This window comes from Silurus meridionalis, chromosome 12, assembly GCF_014805685.1.
Source record: "Silurus meridionalis isolate SWU-2019-XX chromosome 12, ASM1480568v1, whole genome shotgun sequence".
NCBI classification, from domain to species: Eukaryota; Metazoa; Chordata; class Actinopteri; order Siluriformes; family Siluridae; genus Silurus; species Silurus meridionalis.
The window spans coordinates 21,875,514-21,899,790 of record NC_060895.1 but is presented as its reverse complement, the minus strand read 5'-3'; the positions used below and the strand labels follow the sequence as shown (position 1 = coordinate 21,899,790).

General features: G+C 37.3%; 1 protein-coding gene across 1 annotated transcript in view; it reads left to right on the top strand.

Moving 5' to 3' along the window:
* The window catches only part of stard13b (StAR-related lipid transfer (START) domain containing 13b), a 120,541-nt gene that overhangs the window by 801 nt on the left and 95,463 nt on the right, over positions 1-24,277 (top strand). Inside the window, 3 exon segments of the mRNA XM_046863206.1 lie at positions 7,728-8,827; positions 16,247-16,417; positions 18,814-18,960. Of these exon segments, the coding sequence (XP_046719162.1) occupies positions 16,286-16,417; positions 18,814-18,960 (279 nt within the window). The 5' untranslated portion in view covers positions 7,728-8,827; positions 16,247-16,285.

Here is a 24,277-nt window from a genome sequence, read left to right as displayed (position 1 = left end):
TCGTAAACTGGGGTTTCCTACGGAAAAGGATCTTAGCACTTTATTTCCTTTGGAAAGGGAAAGTCTTCCTGGTGCTCACTGTGTTTGTTGTGGAAACACCGTAACATTGAGGTCAGGTCGTTTTTTAATTAAATAATGGAGGTAAGAGGGTTAGTCACAAACATACAGTCAAATACTAAACTCACACACACAAACACACACAAACACACACACACACACACACACACACACACATGCATGAGGGACAGTTCAGGGGTGTGAGTGTGTGACCTTGCTTCTGGCCTTGCCTGCTTATCAACTTCTGAAGGTGAAAGCCCTGAGGTGTGTTATCCTCTCAGTTCCACGGCAATGTGTGTACGTGTGAGTTTTGTATTTTGGTGCATGTGTGTACATGCTTGATAAGACCTGGCCAGCTGGCCCTTTCTCACATTTGCTATATCAGAGGTAGACAAAAAAAAAAAAAGGCAAGAATGGAGAACAGATAAAAATGTTTCCCTCGTTTTCTACTCGTCTCCACTCTTCTTCTTTATCTCGTTCTCTCATCTTTCATGCTTCTTTATCTGTGACATGACATTCTGTCCCCTAAAGGATGCAGAGAAAAACTGAGAATCCATGAATCTGCATTTTTTTTTTCTTAGTAGAGTTTCAGCTTTTGGACTGCAGAAAGATCCACAACTCTCCAAAATGCCCCTTGTGACCTCTCGCGTTTGCTTTTTAATGATCCTCACAGCTGTTTCTGTCCGCAGAAGATCATACATTTGCGAATTCGTAAGAATTCACGTGACAATTTCTGACAGGTAAACTACGCTCAGGGCTACGTTGGTAGAAAAACGTGAAAACATCCTGTGTCGTCTTCCGTTCAGATTTGTACTAATTTACAAGAGATCTTTCTGAGATCTTTCATGAGATCTCGCTCCAGTTCTTCTTTACTAATTTCTTTCGGCTCAACCTCGATATACAGTATAAAGATTAAAACACTTTCAGGTGTGCTGTTGGAGGAAAACAATCTAGAATCGACTTCCTGTCTCTTAAATAAAACACAAAAAATAAATTCAATGCTGTATTTTATTTCTGATCTACCACAGTAATATTACTGAGAAGATTTTGAATGACATGACAACTTTTTATCCATTTTTAGTTACATTTAACAGGTTGGATCACCTATAAGGCAGGTTCAGCTTACTGTTATCGCTTATGCTATAACAAAAAACATTTATTTTCTTGCAGTTCTTTTTGTTAACCCCCACCTTCGGAAACTCAGCTGAAAATTACCTACTTTATTTAAAAAGTCACAGTTCCTGACAACATTATGAAACTTACACAAATGAGGTATCTTTGGAAAGATCCATAGTTGCTCAAAAAGATAAGTTATAGACACTTAAGTGACTTGAAAACTATTGTAACGGCAATGAAAGTTTTTTTAGTTCCTGAACAAATACATGAAATCAGTCCTTTAGCAATTCATAAAAGTAATGGGTTGTCTCATGAGTTTATATTTCAAATTTCATCGTGTTACTGAGAAACCCGAAAGCAAAACGTGAAAAGCTCCGCCACTGGAGACTCCTTCCATAAACGTTATATAAAACATATGAAATTAACGTCTTCATACCGACAAAGTCACTATATTAATGTATATATTGTCAATGACGATAAAGGAAATGAATTAAAACCTTCTGTAGCTCAGCAGTTAAGGCATTGCGGACTCGGAAGGTCACAAGTTCAAATCCCAGCACCATCAAGCTGCCACTCCCGGGGCTCTTGAGGAAGGCCCTTAACTGCTCAGTTGTATGAATGAGATACATGTCTTTCAAGTCACTCTGGAAAAGAATAAGCATATAAATAAATAAATAAATAAATAAATAAATAATCAGCTCATTTATCCTAAATAAGTGGTTAAGTCATTTGAATCCAATGGTTGTGATTTCGAATCTCAGCCACGCCAAGCTGCCGTTTTTGGGCCCCTGAGCAAGGCCCCTTAAACCCGTAGCTGCTCAGTAGTATGAATGAGATAAATGTAAGTCGATCTTGATAAGGACATCTGCCAAATGTCAGAAATGTACGAGTAAAATGTTCTGACCAATCAGAATACAAAGAGTGCCATAGTATAATGACTTGAGCTTTTCCTGGCTCTTCGGATTAAACACTTCATACACACTTACAGCCCTTTTCTTTAATTACAAACGCTCTTTACGGCTCTTTATAGAGAAAACAACGGCTGCCTACTATATACTAGGAGGATATGTGATCAGCAAACAAGTCTCCTTCAGCCCAAGTCATCAACAACCAATTATTATATACAGTAGTTGTGGCTTATCCTGTCATCCCCTTGAGGAAAAGCATCCTCCTGTTTAACCCCCCCGACTGTCCCATAGCGGCGTACATGACACACTTTTTTTAGTCAAGGTGTCAGGAAGGAATGCTCCTTCACTTCCTACTAGTGTCGCGTCTCCTGTGGTTGAATGCATGTGTTTTGTTGGGGGTAAAGCAGTAATAAGGGGGTTAGTCAGCCTGCTAAGCATAGCTTGGCCAGTGCCCTTTAGCAGCTCTGATGAATGGACTGGTGCGTTGTAAATCAGCCGGTGGGGGGAAGAGACTCTGGATTCCTCACGCTGCTGATGTCACTGCCGTCGTGCCTGAAACAGATCCAGACTTGAACACCTCGGCTGTAGACAGATGTTCAGCTTCGGAGATTTGCTCTTCCCCCATTCTGTAGATCTCTCACTCGTTGTCCATAAACACAATCATTCAAGAATTTTCGGGGGGGTTTTTTGTAGTGCGGAATGAAAATGTATTTTCATTTTTACTTCAGTTTTTAATTTTAATCTATGTGTGATCTAACACATGACTCATTCTCTGTATTGGTTCATTTTAAGCTTTGTATGCCAGGTGGGTTAAACTCGGTTATAAAACACTTCAACTCATTACTTCCCAGAGTGAAGGCTTTTTTAAAAATCTTTTTCAGATCTAGGGTTAGATTATTGTAATGCGTTGTACATTGGTCTGCCAACTGATCCTCCCTGAACAGGTTATAGTTGGTCCCAAATGCTGCTGCTCCTCTTTTCGACTAATACATGTAGGTGAGAAGATATAACCCCTGTTTTGGCTTTGCTACACAGGTTTCCATTTAATTTCAGAGTTAATATTAAAGTTGTAATGTTTGTCTATTAAGTCAAGATATGTATTAGGAGTGTAACGATACACAAAATCCACGGTTTAGTAGGTATCTCGGTACATAAGACACGGTTCGGTTTAATTTCGACACAGATTGGGGAAGAATTGCAAAACATAAAATTACTTGCCGTTTTTTTATTAATGCCGTTTATTATTGTTACCATTTTTGAAGACAGTTTTAAATAAAATCCCTGCATAAATAAAAATTATATATATATATATATATATATATATATATACATACACCATAATTTTCTGACTATTAAGCGCACCAAAATATAAGCCGCACCCACTGAATTTGACAAAGATTTTTATTTTGAACATAAATAAGCCGCACCTGTCTATAAGCCGTCTACACTGAAACTAATGAACTTTACACAGGCTTTAACGAAAAACAGTTTCTGTTACACGGCTTGTATCTAAACAGTAGCCTACCAAGAAAGTCATTGGTCACTGTCTTCCTCCTTCCTTTCACAACTATTTCTCTCTCGTTTTTCTTTTGGCATCGTCGTGCGTTTAAAAATCACCATCGGTGAAGCTTTTCTCCCGATGCCGTGCAGCTCAGAACACAGGTGAAGTGTGTTTTTCATGCCCGGTTGTTTTTAGCGTGACGAATGATTCGCATTTCCTGTAGACAGTCCGAGTGAGCGGCAGGTAAACGTCAGAGGAACCTCATCCATATTTATGATGTGGTGCGGCCCGATTCAGTGGGAGCGCATCTGATTTAATATAAAGAGTTTCATTGGTTCACCTGAACCCATTCTGCAATTTCATTGGTCTAATGTTATGGAGCTCAGTTTTTTGTCTTGAAGTTTGTGAAACCGGGAAAAACCCAGGAAAAATCCATTAGCCGCTTAGTTGTTTAAGCTGCGGAGTTTAAAGCGTGGGAAAAAAGCTTATAGTCCGGAAAATACGGTATATATATATATATATATATATATATATATATATATATATATATATATATATATATATATAAATAACACAAATCAAATTACTGCAATGCACTTTTTATTATATTGATTCAACTGATTGATTGATTAAAAAATTCAATTAATTCACTTAAATTTAATAAATGGAACTTTGGTGAACTTCCAGGGCCACCCAGATGAGAATGGGTATCTATGAAAAGCTACTTTAAGACAATGTTAGTTGTTAAAAGTGCTATACAAATAAAAAATTAACTGAATTGAATTAAAATTAAATAGTTTACATTTGTTAGACCCCATTTACTGTAAATAAAACGCAAAAGAATCCATATTGCTAGACTGTCTTAAAACCGTTGTTGAAGACAGGAAAATATATATTTGTGTATCTTTATAATTTATGCCCGGATCTTTTAAATCTTTGTTTAAAACTCATTTTTATTCTTTAGATTTTCATTTCTAAAGGTATTGTTAAGTTTCAACTATTTTCTTTTGTGTTTTTTGACTGGTACTTGGTTGTGAATGCTTTTTTTATTTTATTAGTACTTTTTATTGTGAAGCACTTTGTTAACATCTGGTAATAAAAGGTGCTATATAAATAAACTTTTAATTGATTTATTGACCGTCTTTTAACATCATATATTTTGAGTTCTTTTATTGTGAAAATTTGAATAATTGCATGCATTGTTATGTCCAATACATTTATATATATATATATATATATATATATATATATATATATATATATATATATATATATAGTACATACATATATAGTATATAAACATTCTTTAAAAGCTATACAGTATATACAGAATATGAGGGCTATATGTCGAATTTCAGGACACTTATTATGTGTTATATAACACTACAAACCTCTATAACACTAAACCCATTTTCCCTTTATTTTGAAAGTATTATTTCCCATTATTTAAAATATTCCAAGCATTGTTTTTGTGGTGGTAATGTTAAATTTCTTCACGCTTCACATTTCCTGCAAATTTAATCAATCCGTGTCTGGTGCGTTTTGTTTTTGGAGCTCTGATTGAAGCATGTCACTGGTTTGTAATGAAAAAAGATCCTAAACCCTGTGGGAGGAATTGGAACACTGACCATCCCAGGCCTCCTCACCTCACCTACAGTACATTAGTACCTGACTTTACTAACACCTGTGTGGCTAAATGAATCTGACCTAAATCTCCACAAGCCCAATCTAAAATCTGGTGGAACATTTTCCCAGAAGAGTGGGTTTTTTTAACAGCAAATGGGGACTAAATGTGGAAAAATGGTGCTGGATCTGTGATGATCCCAAATGATGAGCTATTTTATGAGTTGCTCAGTAGCTCCTGGTTCCACAACGTCAACTGACTAAATAAGACTGTAGAAAGGACATTGCTCATAATCACACACTCCGGTGCTCATGTTAGTTGTGGTGTTTTATATTGTTTTAAGATTTATAATCACACTCTTAATATCACGCGAATGAGGATGGGTTCCCTTTTGAGTCTGGTTCCTCTCAAGGTTTCTTCCTCATTCACCTAAGGGAGTTTTTCCTTGCCCCAGTTGTTACAATTACTTAGGGAAATGTACTAAACCTTAGTGCAATGCTTATAATGCATTATAAATTGTTAACAGTAGAATTTGTAACATCCAATAAAGAAATACTTCCCTCAGATTGTGGATGAGACATAACTGAGACCTGCCCTGATTTTATAAATATTATATTTACATTTAAGGCATTTGGCAGAAACCTCTATCCAGAGCGAATGACGTATCTTATTCATACACCTGAGCAGCTATGTGGTTACGATCCTTTGCTCAGGGGCCCATGAGCAGCAGCTTGGTGTGGCTGGGATTTGAACTCACGACCTTTGATTTCAAATGCCTTAACCACTAAGCTCCCACCTCTTCATACTGTATAAGTATAATATTAGTATTTGAATCCATTGTAACACTGTAATTTGTTTTACAGTTCAGTGTAATTGATTATTGATGGTTGTTCTAATGGTGTTTTATGAACTCTTGTAAAATCAAAAACAAGTATTAGCTTTTTGTCCGGTTCACAAAACACCTGACCCAAGAGTCAGGTTTTTTTTTATGATATAATGTTTTTATGAGCTGATTTACATCAGCTGTATTTTAGAGCACATTTTACTTGACAGTCTTGAATATCAACGATATAAAATGAAGCTTTATAGTGTGCCATGTCTCGGATGTTTGATTCGATTGTACCATTTGCATAAAAACTTGTTATATTTGCAAATTCCTGCATATGCATGCTTATGAATATAGCAGCAAGTTTGATCACGTTAGGTTTAAAAATGTTGTATAATTATCATCGTGTGTATCCGATGTCTCAGAATCACACTAAGCTACAAATCCTGCTATACACACCTAGTTAATTCGATTAGGAAGGCCTCCATTAGCCATATTTGGTATGTTAGAGGTGATGCACCCCTGTCCAATTAACTTTGTTGGCAAAATACCTTTGTTTTAGACAGTGGTGGAAGGTAATATAGTAAATGTAATTCGTTACTGTACTTAAGTATTTTTTTAGCGTATATGTACTGTACTGAAGTATTTCTGTTTGGACTTTAACTTTAACTTCACTACATTTTAAAGTCAAATATCTTACTTTTTACCAGGGCAGCTAAAACTATTAGATAAAATATATAATAATTAATAATGAAATTCGTTGTCGACAGCACTATAGGCTTTATAAAATGTCAAAACTAAGGATAGTTAAACTCAATATGGACTTTTTGCATATTTTAAAGTACACATTTATACATAAATTTACTGAGTTAGGGTTTTATATAGTTATTATAAGCAAAACATCTAATTAGAAAAATCGATTAAAAAATCGATCAATTAATCGGATTAAAAAAAATTATAAAAAATGTATAAAAATTTATCAATTATCGAAATAATTCTTAGTTGCAGCCTTAATTTTTACATTTACTACATTTTTGTGAAATCAGTCATTCCTTTCGATTTATTTATGGATAAAAACTTAACTGGTCAAACACACAGCAAGCCACCAATCAGGATCGAGCTCTGTTTTAAACTTGATTGGTGCTTGATGGGATCTACTTATCACCAACATACAGTTCAACAGCAAGCAGAACATTTTAAGAGTAAAAAATGATAAAAGGAACTCTTGACTCGAACTCGCCACAACACCTGTGGCCTCATTTACACGATTCTTTTTAGTTTTTACTTGAAAAGGTTTTGAGCTCATGATCATTTTAATAGATATCAATCAGTGTGTGACTCATTAATATCAATCTATTATTAGATCAGTGTGTGAAGAGTAAAATCAGAGTCTTTCACGTAACCTGAGTTGATTAAGTAAAGAGTGTTGTAATGAAAATGATAATAGGAACATTAAAGCCACAATAAATCATAGAAATGTGGATACTTAAGTACATTTGAAGACAAATACTTTTGTTCTTTTACTCAAGCGAAAGTTTAAGGGGAGCACATTATCTTTTCTTTAACTCAAGTATGTGGTTTGTGTCCTTTGTCCACTGTTGCCTCTAAATACATTAGAACAGATTAGAGAGAAATATTCTCTTCCAGTCTGTTTTTTAGTGATTTCTATTTGTCTTTATTTTTTTTTTATCACAGGCAAACCTTCATTAACGCTTTCACATTTTGAGGGCCAACCTCGTCCAGATGTTTAAACATGCTAAACACACCAGGACTTTGCTCCCGACTAAGATTATATTGGATATACCTTGTGACTAGTGTTGGACTATAGAACGAGTCATGGAGGCTTTGTCCATGGTCACGCAGGAGGGACAACCAACCTCGTCAATTACACCACCTTGCAAAATGACCTTTTCAGTACCAAAGCTTGAAACGGACAAGAATGGAGATATCCATACGGCTTTGAGAAACACCTGCGTTAATGAGGTGTCTCAGGAAAATGAGATCTGCAGCGAGGAATGGTTCTGCCAAACCGATGTAGCGTTGAAACGATGTTGCTCGTTCAACCAAAAGGTTGGAAATATTTATTCTCTAACAAAAGAACAAGTCTTTGTTTCACAAGATAACAATCTGAAAATGAGATCTACTCCAGATTTTCCCAAGCCAACACCAGAAAACATCAGCAAAACTGGAACTTCTGAAATCGACAAGAGTCGTGATAGATGGGAAGTGGAAGGTCGATCTGAAGATAATATAAATGGATCCTACCAAAGCAGTTGTCCATCACCAGAGGACGATAACAAACTATTTGCCTCAGATGTTCACCTAGTAAATAGTCATTTTCAAGACACGGTAGCTCCATCCAAAGAGCTTGCTGATTCCAAGTTACACAACACTTCTCCCTGCCCTCCACTAGTTCCATTCCCAGAGAGCTGCAGCACATCTACAAAACCCCTTTCCAAAGGAGGTGCAGAACGTCGCCGAATCATCAAACACAAGCCAAGTTCTATCACTTTTGCAGATTACAACTGTACATCAGGTCTCAATCAAGGGATTCATGAGAGTTCTGACTGTGGCGAGTCCTCCTCTGAAGAGAATGAGGATGATGATGATGATGATGATGATGTCTTTACAGAGATGACTCAGATCAAGGAGATTTTCCTGGCAGCAGACACAGGAGAGCTGTACGACGGAAAGGAATTGGTGCAGGAGGAAGTGAAGATGGAGAACTAGACCCTGATGTCAGGTTCAGTCCCTCCACTGGCTATGAGGCTGATAAGGAGAACAGCAGCAGGGAGGTAAATGCCATGATTTATGAATCATTAATGGGATTTTATTGTGTAGCTGAGGGCATGTGGATGCTGGATAGCATATTTATTCAGTCTCATGTTTATCAATTCTATGTACAAGAGGGTAAGCTACTACCACATCTCCATACTTAACACATAGTATGCAATGTGTCGTAGTTTGCTAATATTAGCTAGCTTAAATACAAGTCAAATGGATTTGTCCACTTTTTATAGTCATTTAACTAACAAGTATCTATAGGTATATTGTTGTTAGCAAAATGACTGTATTATGAGCTACACATACAGTTTGATCTAAAGATCATCTGGAGATCGAAGTCAAATGTACGTCCTACTGGTGTGCACGATCTTTTGTTCTATGTATATTTTGTTATCTGTATTAGATGCTAATTAGCTAATATTAGCTATCTTACTGTCACCGTCTTCAATATAAACCTGTTTATTACACTGGAAATGGTTCTGAAGTGGGTTTTTACAGGCCAAAGGGTTTTATTACAGGTTTGTTAGCAGTTTGTTAGCAAAGAATCTGCAGTATGAACCAGACAACTTTAACTTTTGTTAGTTAGACAGATGAAAGGCAGTTTTGAGAGCAAGTGTGCATTATTTATTATCTCTGTCGCCCGATTTATGCTTACGAGCAAACATTAGCCAGCTGTTGGTTTCCTTTGGCTCAGAGTTAAGCTAAAAAATTGTACCAGATGTTTTCCTAATGTGTGTTTTTGTCCTAAAATAAATTTTTCTTTTTACAAAAAAGTCTGATGAATGAGCTCGTCGGATACCATTAGCGAGCTAGTGTAAAAGCAAGCTAATTTCCGAGGTCAAAGGGTTTATTTTGCGTAGCAACATGATTTAGCTTGCTAGCAATATCCTTTATCTTTGTGTCCACTGGATATTTATTTTATTAGAACTGAGTGTTAACTAGCTTAACTCAGCTTAGCTAGCTGATTTTAGCTCACAAATTATGCAGAACTTTATACATTTATTTTTATGTAATTTATTTATGTGTTTATGTATTTCAATTCACATCAGCTGCATTCAATGCATTAAACATACTGTATCCTAATCTGACAAAAGTATTGGGACACCTGATGCCCAGCCAAATGTAGTACTTCCCCAAACTGTTCCTACGAAGTCAGAGACACACAATTGTGTAGGATGTCTTTGGATGAAGTAGCAAGAAATTTTCCCTTCATTTGAACAAGGAGATCTAAACCTGTTTCTGCTTGACAATGCTCCATGAAGATATCGTTTACATGGGTATGGAAGATCTCCTGCTATAGAGCACTGACCTCAAGCCTATTGAACACTTTTTGACGAATGTGGATGCTGACTGCACCTCAGGCCTCCTCACCTCACCTACATCAGTACCTGACTTTACTAACACCCTAGTTGCTGAGTGAATCTCACACAAATATCCACTAGCACACTTTAAAATCTAGTGGAACATCTCAGAAGAGTGGAGGTTCTAATAACAGCATATTGAGGATCTTACGCTCAGGTGGCTATAAAATTTGTCCATATAGTGTATGAGGTTTTTTTTTCCAATTCAATACATTAGTAAGGTGTGTACTCCATAGAAATCCATGAGAATCACAGAATGACACTTTTTTATATGATGTGAATTTAAATAGTCCACAAAGATCTGCACTCATGATACTCATGGATCATTAGAAAAATGACACATGAAATGTTTAATCATTGTCTCATGCTAGTTATGATTCTTTTACACACAAAACACTTCCCTTCATGCATTTTTAAAACAACTGGCCATTTTTTTCACTGTATCGAAAGAGGCTACGTATATCAGAAAGCAGCATACAAACTCCACACACAAGACTAGACAAGTACAGATTTATTTTACATCTTATAGCAAGATTTTTAGCTCAAGGCTATTTAGCTACACATTTGCACCTCAGTAGAGTGCCTGTGATGTGATGTAAACACATCAAGGAAGGAACTCATTGGTGTCTCTTTCTCTCATCTTTTTCATCTCCTTCTGTCAAACTGGATGGCTGTAATTATTAACGTTACGCCTTCCACTAGTTACATTTTTATCCTTTAGGAAAACTTGTGCCTTTTTCTCAACTCTTTCTTTGACCTGATGATTTGTAATCCATGCCATGGCCTGTTTTCACTGTAGTGCTTTAATGAATAGTGGTTTATGTGTGCAGGGTTTAGGGAGGACTCATGAAAAGAAAAGAATTAAAAACAGAGATAAGATCCTGAGCTAGAAAGCAGTAATAAGGTCAGAATAGTAGATTCCACAGATTCCATAAATAGTTCATGTTTTCTTTAAGTAAACAGGTTAGATAAGGATACAAGAAAGTGGGAGCTCAGTGGTTTCAGCTCATTGTTTACTGATCAGAAGGTTGGGAGGTTCAAGCCCAGGTATCGCCAAGCTGCCAGTCTTGGATAAGTGTCTCCATATATATACAAGATCTTGAATCCAAATTTTGAATTGATATCAGTGATATGATGGAGCCCAATACAGTTTGAACTTAAGGTTACCACCTCAAAATTGGTCATTTTCCAATAATGGCACATCCCAAAATGTTTTCTTCTTCTTAGATCTCAACAGTTTGCTGTTACTCTCATTTTGTTTCTTAGATTTTTTTTTTTTTATGAATAACACCAGATTATTCTTTTTTTTTTTAATTTACATTTTACATGGACATTACATGTATTTTGGCGCTTATCTCAACTGAGCAGGTAAGGGTTAAGGGCCTCATATTGGAAGCTGTTGCTGGGATTTGAACTGACAACCTTCTGATTCAAATGCATCTACATAACTCTTTGCTAAATGGCTTCATAGAATCTTTTTTCTCTTCATTGAAAAAGATTCAGCTACAGAAAAAGCATAAGCTGTTTTATCCCGAGGACTAAAACACTGGAAATGTCTTCTAAAAATATAATAAATTGCATCTTATCACAGGGAACATCATTATATCATCAGTTAAGCAGGTTTATAATCAGTTAATGTGTTCTATCTATAGAATTTATCTATCATTGCTTTTGGAGGATACCCTTATCTGGAGCAACTTGCTGATACCATCTGCATGGAGTTTTGCATGTTTTTCCATGTATCTATATGGGTTTCTTCAAGATTCTCTGGTTTTCGCATACTTTTCACCCTTAAATAGAATACTTTGTGGACCGGCAAAGAAAACCGCGAACGAGAATGTGAATGGTGGCACGTGATGGACTGGCATCCTATCTCGAGTGTTTTCCCACCTCATAGTTTTTGGGATAGATTCCAGACCCACGTCAACCCTGACCTTCTTATTTACAGACATTTACATTACATTAGGGCCCAACAGCTTGGTGGTGCTGGGATCGCCTTCTTTTTTGGATGGAGTTCTCTTCAATTGGAGACCACTCTGCGGATGGTTCCACATCAACAGCCTAAAGATCTATAAAGGTCCTGAGCAGCTCAAAATCTAGATGGATTTGGAATATAATAAACATAAACAGTACTACAATGGCACAGGAGCACAGGTTGCATGAACAGTTTTGCATCTATCACTGCACACATCAACAATGATGAAACTAATGAATGGACATTCGGGGTTGTGGACGAGGATGGGCTTCCTTTTAAATCTGGTTCCTCTCAAGGTTTCTTCCTTATGCCATCTCAGGGAGTTTTTCCTGGCCAGAGTCGCCACTAGCTCGCTCCTTAGGGACAAACGTACAATAATAAAGAAGAAAATTATAGGCAGTAGACTCTGTAAAGCTGATGTAAAGCTCTGTTAAGCTGATGTTCATTGCTAAAAGTGCTCTACAAATAAAAATTAATTGAATTGAACTGAAGTTGAACTCATGACTGTCTGAACAGAAGGCCAAAGATTTAACCAATTAACTTTCAACGCACTTTCAATTAAAGCTGCTATTATAGAAAATTCCTAAATCATAACATACACTTTTGGTTGGATTTTAATGAATTATACAAATTCTTTGCTCTTGACAGCAAAGGAGCCTGAAAAGGAGTACATTTTTTCCCCATTCATTTCATTTTTTTATTGAATGGCCGTGATGATCGAAAACATCTTTGCCATGATCCTAAAATATTCCTAAAGAAAATACAAAATGGACAAAGTGCACAAACGTTTATTCCACAGTTTAGTGCAAACACAAAAAAGGAAAAGAAAAAGATACGCTTTATTCATCTGTGTGTTTTTCAAATCACTACTCTCGGTTCTGCTTTGTTCTGGACACGCTCTTCTGCCTCCCGTTGCTTTTTCTTTGCTCATGCGTGTTTTAAGAATGTGTGAAAGAATGCCATACCTTTCGCAGACATGTTGACCTTGCCTCGTTTGCACCTACCCCAGACATTCCGCTGTGAAGCACTGAGTACCGAGCCCATGCTTTTAAGGAGCGTAAATGATGAGGATATGTTGCATCCGTTCAGTGCTGCTGGGTTTCTCAGTAGCACTATTGTTGGTCTTTGTATTAAATCAGGAGCATGCTGCACAGAAATCAGGGTTAAAAGGTTTCACTGTGTAGTTCTGCATGATCACCATTTGAGGGCGCCCTTTGCAAACATTCCTCGCATTAGGAATTGAACCAAAATAAGCATTTCTATATCCAATCAGCTTGTAATAACATAACGACCCATTTTCACTATTGCTATGTCCAATAGAATTAGAATTTACTGAAGCATCTCTCATGACTTCATCTCCTTCGTATCTCTCATGACCCAGATCTGATGTGTTTAAACAAGCATGTAATGGCTGGTGGCCTCCTTTATTTTCTGGTGCATCCACCTATCTCTACACAGTGTCCTGACACTCTCAGTGGGTGGTATGGCCATGGCTGGCAGCCCAGAGCAGTGCCACAACCGGCCACTTAACTCCTCATTTGCATGTCAAAGAACCTGTGGTGCGGTTTTCCAATGTGGCTAATTTGCAGCGATACAGTTATGGCCCTCACTCATTCTGTCCTCTTCTGAAGATAACAATGATGACTTGATCTGAAGGGGTTTGACTCATGCCAACCCCGTTGCCATGGCAAGCGTGTGTTTCACGACTGACGAGCATGAAAAGGGGGACGAAATGAATCGAGGCTACTGTCTCAACTCCGAGGATGAAGCAATGCTAAAATTCCACTCATTCCGTACAAGAAACGGACAGATTCCGAGAAACACTCGAGCGGCTTTTGTAATATCTCTGTTTGGCTTCAGTTTGCTGATGCGCTTAATGAGGTCTTTGTATTAGCTGTTAAAATACAATTGTTCATTTCTTTTTTACCAAATTGTTAAAATTGTTAAAAATACAATTACTAATATATTTATTAACCACCACATTTTTTATCATGTTGTTGTTGACATTCCTCTTCGAATCATGTCGACTCTATAACACTTTGAAATCACTGAAATAAAATACCTCTAATGGCGTATTTCTTTATTATAAAATAGATTTGTTAGAATTTTATAAAGCAAATTTGGGCAGTTTTATACCGGCAAGACCAGAAGTGGTACCCAATTCTTAAACCTGACCTTAACCTTTGGATCCATCAACCAAATCGAGTCGTGATTTGGTGTGGATTTGGTAGGCTGTTGAAAATGGTTGCTTGATCGTAAGGTTATAATTCAAATGATATCACTGCCAGGTTCCTCCTCGATAAGGGCAGCTGCCAAATGCCACAAATGTAATAAGAATGCAAATAACACTCACGAGGAAGTTTCCTTTCTATCTTTTGTTATAAAATTTCATTTATAACATTTCCATTAAACATCTATCTTAGCCTACATCCTCACTAATCTAGCTACATTTGAAAATAGTGTTTCCGTCTAAAAACGCTCCACATCCACACTTTTGTTTTTATTGTTTTCTGAAAGTCTGAAAACGTTTTCTGCGCATGAGCAGACGTAATTGCTTCGACCTGTGTCGTTTCCGCTTGGCATTTACTTTCCTGTTCTTTGAAACGTCGCGGCGATGAATGAAAATGCAGCACCGTGGAAACGATGTTCTCAAATGAATCCTCTTTGGAGAGAGTTTTCTACAAGCTACATTTTTGTTTAATTAAAACAACACCTTCTTGTAGACTGAAGGTTAAAACGGAGAGAGAAAAATATGCGATTTTATCTAACGTAATAATAAGGACATGGCCTAAGTGATTGACCAGGTTCCCCCGAGATCTATCCCCTAAAAACACGTAGATTCTTTGGTCTAAATCAAGGGTTTGTTGGTTAGTGTCATCGACAGACTGGCGCTAACTTTTAGACAGAAGTCAACGGGAATCTCCTCTCACCAGCTTTGACCCCAGACCACCCTGTTTCTCCTGAACAGGTCTGGGATTTCGCCAGGTTTTGGTCATTTTTGCTCGCTTCAGCTTAAGTAAGCCACTTTCGCCTTGCTGAAGGTCAGGCATCTGACCCTTGAAGGAAGCCTGCTCCCTGTTCAGTATGCCAGATCAGATTCTCATGGCCACACAACAAGTACGGCTCCTGGCTTCTGTGGGTTATTAAGAGCCACAGAGAGCGCTGAAAACATGGAGCAGAGTTAAAGGAAACCTGGAGAGCTGCCTTTTGATTTTCCCACCTTTTTTACTATTTTATGTACATTACAGTGGCAAAGTCAGTAAGTGTTTAACAGTGACTCAACCTCCAAAACACCCCCCACACACACATATACACACACATATGTATGTTCTCTGAAAAGGAAACCCTGTGTTCGGGGCCTAATTGGTTATGCCTCTTAACATTGCACATTCCATGGGAATTTACAGAACTTGTAGTCTCAGGCCCTTGACCAAGCCTTGTAGCTCAGCTGCCTCTGACAAATGCGTTCCACTTTGGCATGACACCCATCAAAAGCATGATTGTGTATAGATGAGAGCAAGCATTGATAGGCAGAGAGCTACTTGCCCCAGGGCTCAAACAAGCATGCTCACCCCCCCTCCCCAAACAAATTCCAGGAAATGCTCAAACATCCCCGCCTGCAGTACGTCCTTGGCACTAAAGACACTCTGAGATCGTGCTTATAGTAAAATATTTCGTCCTCCTTACTTTCTGTACTTTTTTGAAAAGAGAAAGGGGTCAGCCATGTTGATTTACAGATTGGTGACTGAACTAGCCGTCTCTAATTTATGGCCATGGACTCCCCGGATTACCAAAGACAAGCACTGTCTCTGTGCTAGATGGGGGTAGTCTATTTATACCCTGGTCTGTGGGTGTCTGGAGAGTAGTGAAAGCAGTCAAGGGAGGAATGCCAACAGGCTATACATGGGCCACATGGCAGTCAGCAACTCCTTGTTTGTTTACACATCTAAACCTGCATTCAAAATGTACTTTTTGGCTGTACTGTTTGAAAAGAAAAAAGAACCAAAAGCTGTAAGCAATAAAAGGAAAAAGAGGAGTTTTGATCTTAAGATTTAACTGAGAAAGAACGTATTTACCATTCTTTCTGTCTACAGGAATCTCCTCTTGTCCTACTGTCTCCCTGGTCTGAATCCATGAACCAACTCATGAAGAAACTGGACCAGCTCAATCTGGACATCGAGGAAGCCCTGAGCGCTAGTTCCTCCCCTTCAGACACACCCTGCACCACCCGGAGACAGCCAATCAATAATAAAGATTTTTACCAGGTTAGCAAAAGACCACTTTTTGATGTTTTGTTTTTGGACAGTAAATCTGTACTGCTATACAAGCTGCACATTGACTACTCTAAAATATATCTGAATTGTTTGGAAGGTCTTGCTAAAGGGGAAGAGGTAGCTCAGTGGTTCTCAGTGAGTTTGGTTCTTTTAATTAGAAGGATTTGAGTTCAAATCCAAGCAGCTTCAACTTCTGGGTTCTTGAACAAGGGTCCCTTAACCCTCAACTGCTTGATTGTAAAAAAATAGATAGTTACTGAGCTGTTTTGTATAAGGGACTTTGCCTAATGGCATAATTGTAAGTTCTTTATAACATCACCTCAGACACGGCTCTATTTTATATCAGTACATATTCATTCTCTTTATTAAAGACTTAAATAACAGACACTACATCATCTAATAATAAATATATAAAACGTTTGGTAATTATAAAAGAAAAACAGGAAAGCAAGGAGAAAATGGAAATGGAAACGCTACACTATTTCTTGGAAACATGACAAACTACGATTTTTGCCTTGGAGAACTTTAAGAAAGAGAAATCAGAGGCAGACGAGGCAACATTGCAACATTGCAACATTAAATGTAACTATAACATCCGAAACTAATTTCTGTGGTTCTAGACAAATAAAACACCCCAGAACATGCTGCAATAAGGAAAAAAGTATATATATATATATATATATATATATATATATATATATATATATATATATATATATATATAAATAATCCAATTGGTTATGTTACAAGTCTCTTCTCTTTACAGCAGGTACATCCCATAGCCCTGTTTAGATAGATAGATAGATAGATAGATAGATAGATAGATAGATAGATAGATAGATAGATAGATAGATAGATAGATAGATAGATAGATAGATAGATAGATAGATAGATAGATAGATAGATAGATATGGAGAAGCTAGGCTCAGAGCACAGTGTTGCAGAATTCGAATCGATTTGATGAATATGAGTAAACAGATGTGTGTATATGTGCTCTTGGAACAGACCATGTGAATCTCCAGATAGAAGTAACCCCTGTTCTCTCTTTGTGTGAGTTTTAGAAAGATGGCAGAAGTCCAGAATGAAATGTCCCTAAGCAGCGTTCATATTTTCTTTTCATAATCAAATCATGAGTTGTTCCAGTGGCGCAAAATACACTATTTTGTGTACAGAATCCATTTCCCTTTTCCTTTATCTCTCAATGATAACATCAATTCCTGCATTCGGGTGTAAGGCTTCTCTATTGATTGGGTAATTGCGTTATTGCATTTCAGGCCAAATCAATCCCAATTAGGTCTGAGAGCATTTGTGACTTCACATATGAACGGAGAGATCAATCGTTGTTTCAAAAGCACACTGAAATCAATGATGCTTCGCTGTTATTGAATCTTCCTTCCGCCATAAAACTACTGTATATAAATTGCCGCCCATGAAAGACCTGCTTTCAAGTGTTGTGCTTCAGTTCGTCAGCGTTCTCACCAAATGTTATCCACAAAGCCAGTTTCTAACAGGTCACGCCTGCTTGAACTCTAATCGATTACTGGAGTGGTATGTAATCTAAGTGGATTCCGTGGCAAGCAAACAGGTGGCCTCATAAACACAATGCATATAAATCAACAGCGCAGTTACCGACAGACATTTTACACACTTTCGTCTTCAGTCTGAGCCTGTGGAAATATCTAAGATGCCTAGACGTGCGATTGACATTAATCCCATGAGACTGTCTCTGGAAGGACGTGACTTTTGATACCAAAGTGTGTCGGATTTTTTCGGCCATGCCTTGCCTGTAGACATGGTGTCTTTTTTTTCCCCCAATAGCCTTAGATGACATGCTACAGTCTAGTAAAGATTGCACAAGACCGCATGGACCGAGACAGAGGTCCATTGTGTTGTGAAGCTTCACCACTGGGAACTTTCAAATCTACTTCTAAAAAAACCCGCATTGAAGCTTGTGACACATCCAGCCCATACACCAGACTTCAGAAGGAAACAAAAGTGTCTTTCGGTTCCTCATGAGTGTCCGACAAAGCGCCTGTTCTTCACCCAGAGCTCAGTTGGTGTGTTTGTGTCACACTGTCCACTTGAGATGCTTCGAGCGATACACAGAGTCTCAGAGTCACTCTGACCGGCGTTACTAGTTCCCAGCAATCTCAGGTCTATTTAGAGAAAGGTCATATTCGCCAGCTTTTCAAATCTTGTATCTAATTTTTGTCCTCTCAAACAATTCCTCTTCAACACTTTTTTGGATCTGGCTTCACTCTTGGATTCTTTCCCTCGTCACTGACCTCTGTTCTGATTTCCCTGTTCCCATCCGAGACTTCTCCAGAGTCCATCCTGTCCAAACTGTCCCTCTCTTTGTGGTGACTGTGGTTCTGCTGTCATTACAGAGCGTGACAGCGTGGGGAACGGAGGGAAACCAAACCCTGAACAATAACAAGATTGCTACAGGACCAAGCTGGAAGGAATGCCATGGTCAGGACATCTTCTTACCTAACTCTTCCTCTGTGACCAGGGCACGTCCCAGAAAGACAGAGGTAAGTGAATGAGCTCACTTTATAGCGATTTCACTTTTTTCGTGACCTTTGTAACAATGCAATGTTCTAGTTGTGTCCAGGAAAAATAATAAGGTCAGGAAATTGCAGTGTTGAGGCATAAAAGTGTCATCATGTGGTGGATTAAAGGTGGAAAATATTTTGTATGTACCACAATGAAGTAATAACTTCAGCTAGAATTTGAATATTAAGATTTTCTTTTTAAGAATATCACATTGAATTCTTTTTAAATCGCCAAAAACCTACAAATTCATAAAAATTCATCCAAATTTTCAATAATTTTCAAAATCACTTTTAGAAAATAATCAGAATTAGCTTGATATGATATAATATTATTTTATATTATTACATTTATATCACATATCCAGAATGTTAACATTGACCAGAAATGAGACTCTTAGATCTGAACAGTTTCTATAACGCCCACATTTATAATTCTAAACTAAAAATATTATTACATCATGATAAGCATTTTTTTAAATAAACATTATTAAATCTTAAAATTAATTGTATACGATAAATAATCTCCGCACAAATTATGATTATGTTGTAACAAGTGTCTCATTCGATAATAATTGTGTAATATGTAAGGAGCCACACATTGGTAGTGTTGGGATTTAAACCTACAACATTTGGGGCAGAAGTCTGACATCCACTGAGCGACCACTTTTCTCTGTTCCCTACGCAGTAAAATGCTGACAAGGATTCAGCCAAGAGACTTAGAGTTATAAGCAGAAGTGTAATGATTTATGAGTAAAGGCTTCACAGAAGGTGTTTGGTGAACACTGAGGATGAATCTGGAGCGACAGGAAACGAATGTAAATGTTTAAAGCCACCAGTGTTTGGATTTTAGTTCATATTCTTTCAAAGCCATTTTTTGATCTGTGATCTGGATCTTCATTGATAGCATTTGGCAGCCCCTCTTGATGGATTAATCAAGTCAAGTCAAGTTTATTTCTATAGCGCTATAGATGTTATGAGAAAGAAACCTTGAGAGGAACCAGACTCAAAAGGGAACCCATCCTCATTTGGGTGACATCAAGAGTGTGATTAAAATTAGGCGTTAGGGGCTTCCTTCGTGGTCCAAGTGTTCCTGGGATTTGAACTCATAACCTCAGGTGCACTTCACTTCATTGTTGTTGCTGTGATTTGAACATAAAACCTTCCAATTAGATAGTTGTTATCAGAATACTATTCATTCTACTGCTCATCTAGATGATGAACCAATGTCTGTTTTCAGAGCTGGAACCCTAATTTTGGAAATATGTTGGTGAATTTTTGCAAAGTGAGCATACAAGCAGATTAATGGCCACTGCTTGTCTGCAGCAGCTGTTTGAAATTAAATGTCATTTACAGATGCACCGCTGTTTGGAAAGTTCAGCCGGAGGATACACTTTGGCTGCATATTATCTGCTTGGATAGGAGGGAAAGAGCTGGTGGAACATTTAGCTCGTGTCATGCAAAGCCGGGTCTGTATTTGCAATTTGTGTTCCGCATGTGAACGGATCAAGACTCTACATTAGCGAGTATTGAAGGGTTCGCCAGATCTGGTATTTGCAAGCATGGAGGATTGCATTTCATGCACAATATACATTTACTCTTCCCGACTATTGATGTCTATTAAAGTAAAACCCCACTCGGAAACACATTCAAGATGTTTAGATTGAATTTTTTGGCATGAAGATGAAGGGATACTTTGTTGATTGGTGCTGTATTTTAATTTTTCCTGTGATAAGTTTGCACTTGTGTGCCAGGTCATTATCACAGGAGGACATTGTTCTTGCTAATGGAATTAAATGGTGTTTATTAAAAGAAAGAAAAAATCAGGAATTATAAATAATCAGATTTATAGATTGCTCCCGAGAGTTTTTTATATTTAGCTTTATATATATATATATATATATATATATATATATATATATATATATATATATATATATATATATATATATATATAAAACTTTCTTTATTAATGCTTAGCAGTGACAATGTCTTATTAATAAAAAAACAGGATAGAAGAAGCAGAGGCATTTGGTGTAAACAGCAAGCCCAAATTTCCTGAATGCAAGGAAGCTCAACAACAGACATAATTTTCATGACAAAGCCACAGATGCACTTTACGAGCGAAACTATTAGACTTTTACATCGTTTTGTTACCACAAAATTAGAGGCACACAATTGTATATGATGTCTTTGGATGCCGTAGCATTACATTTTCCCTTTCACTTGAACTAGGAGACCTGAGCATGACAATGCTCCTGTGCACAAAGCCAGCTCCATGAAGACCTGCTTTACATGGGCTTGGAAGTGTGTGGAGGATCTTGTGTGACCTGCTATAGAGCTCTGAGCTCAACCCTATTAAACGGGATGAATGTGAACCCTCTCCTCACCTACATCAGTACCTGACTATACTAACACCCTTGTGGATGAATGAATCTCACCCAAATCTTTACAAGCACAGTCCAAAATCTAGTGGAACATCTTCCCAGTAGAGTGAAGATTTGTTAAGATTCAACTTTATGGTCATCTTTATTGTCAGTAAATTTCAGGGCCAAAACCAGAAGTGCAAATAGCAATGTATATAAATATATAAATATACAAATATACATAAGTGTATACAATAAACATATTATGGGAGTGCAAAGGTGCTTATATATTGCAAATAATACTGTATAAGGTGCAACTGTGAAAATAAACACAGAGGGTTATTGTTTAAAAAGTGACCATATCAGTCCAATCACCATCACAGTGCATAAAGGCGATTATAACAGGTTATTATAACAGCAAATTGGTACCGAAAGTTGAATAAAAAAGCGCATACAAACTCGCAAACGTTTATCTCCCAGTTTACTAGAAAGTAGGGCTCAGAGCACACAATCTGTCATGATAGAGATCCTCGGGTCTTCAGGACTAAGCTCAAAGGTGTAAGAGTGGCAGCTTGGTGGGTTAAGGGTTTGAGCCACCACAGCATATTTTGGCATAAAAGATATAGCTATGAGCAGAGCTTATAGATGTGGTGGCGGTGACAGATTAAAGGATTAACACAATTATGCATCACTCTTTTCAGGTAGAGTTTTCAGTGAGTTGAAAGGCAGTATAGGAACCCACCAATGAATGAATAATATGCTAATGTTTTGAATATGTATATTTACTTGGAGATTCATTACAAAATAAATCTTGTATTCTACTACATTAGAGATTAATATGCAAAACCCAGAATCAGAATACAATAGTCCATATTGCAGAATATTACATTGTTTGCAACCCAATTTGTCCCAAACACCAGTCCATGTTTAAATTTGATTAGATTTAACTTTATTGATTCACTTGCTTCGTAACAATGCAATGTTCTAGTTCAGTCCAGGAAAAATATTAAGGTAAGGAAACTTCAGGGTGTTGAGACATTTCATTAAGTGATTGATTTAAGCTTGGGGATTTTTTTAATCTGACCTAACCACAATGTAGCCAAACGGGGACAGGAATGTTTTTTTTTTAAATCTGCTAATAAAATAAATAATTTGGACCAGATTAATGTCTCTGATTAAAAATCCATAAAGATTATTGAAAGAATATTTGTTTAGATGAAAATATATAAAAAATTAATCTGGGCATTTTTTTATTCTTAAATTCGCTGTTAGCATACAGTATGGATTAGCTGTCTGAGCTTGGGTCTGTTTTATTTCAAACTAAAACATGGGCTGATCACATCGACCCTGAATGAGATTCCAGAAAATGAATGAGACACCAGTCAATATTTAGATTAGATTAGATTAGATTAGATTAGATTCACCTTTATTGTCATTGTTAAGAGTCACAATTAACTTACAGGGCCGATGAAATGCAGTTTCATTAGACCAGAAGTGCAAATAGCAATATATATATATATATATATATATATATATATATATATATATATATATATATATATATGGTAATAATTATATATATATATATATATATATATATATATATATATATATATATATATATATATATATATAATAAAACTGAATAATAAAACTGGCTACTTATGAAATTCTGTACAAAACACATTTTAGTTTATGGCTGTTGATGATAATAATAATAATAAGAAAACAGGAAGTACAGTAAACCCTGTCAGTCAGTCTGTGTGGGAATGTCACGCACCACAGAATCGTGCACACTCAGTTTCCGGCAAACAGAGAAATCCAGTATTCGTGTTGGTTATATTGTGTTTTTCCGCTGATGTCGTTTCCCGGCGGTCCCTCCAGGCAGGGAAAAAGGGTAAAGGTTAGGCCATTAGCAAAGCTACAGAGTTTACAGCTGCTTCACTTCCAGCCCCTTTTGTCACTTTGTTTCAGTGTAAAGGCTTCAAAAGCTCTTCTCCCCCATGTTGTTTCCAAAACACTTGGATCAGATGAGCAACGCTGAGTCTCAATGAGTACAATATCTGTGGGAATTCTGTTCTTTTCCGTTCGGCTGTAGAGCAAGGCCAGATGTGTTTGTTTAATCCCGGAATAGTTGAGCAGTGTGGTACTGCTATGTAGGTAGGCTTTTTTTTTCTATTTGATGCATGGGAACACGGCAAATGATTTCTGGAACGATGTGAGGAGGCCCACTGGTGTGAGAATGTCAGTGTGTATATGTGTATGGGTGTGTTTGTATTTGTGTGTGGCAGCTGAACAAGGTAATTGGCTTGGAGGGAGTAATAGAATGATTTTGGCTTTAGGCCCTCGGACAAAATGAAGCCTGGTTCTCAGAGAAGCTTAGCAGGTCACAGAACTCCAGAGCCTGTGGAGGGAATGAATAGAGTCCACCACTCACAAATGAGAAATCTGAAACTCTCAAGGCAGAGCAGTGATTTTTCACCAATTGGAAGTTCAACTTGATTTACTTTACATGACCGAGTTTTACACAAAGCCGAGTGCTTGCCATCCAATGTTTGTGGAATTTAGGGTACGATTGCCTCTTTTCAGTGGCATTTAGGTGTTAGTGTTGGAGTGTATATTTTAGGAAAACAAATTCTCTGAATGTACGGAAATAATCAAAATATTGTAAAATACACCGTTCAGCTATAACATTATGACCACCTGCCTAATTTTGTTTTGGTTCCCTGTTTTGCTGCCAAAACAGTCATGACCTTTCAAGCATTACCAGCATTAATTTCTTCAGCATATTGAGCTACAGGAGCTCGTCTGTTGGATCGGAATGAGCCTTGGCCACCCATGACCCTGTCGCCGGTTCACAACTGTTCCTTTCTTGGACCACTTTTGATAAATACTAACCACTGCAGACCTTCAGAATTTGGGCACAATTTGGC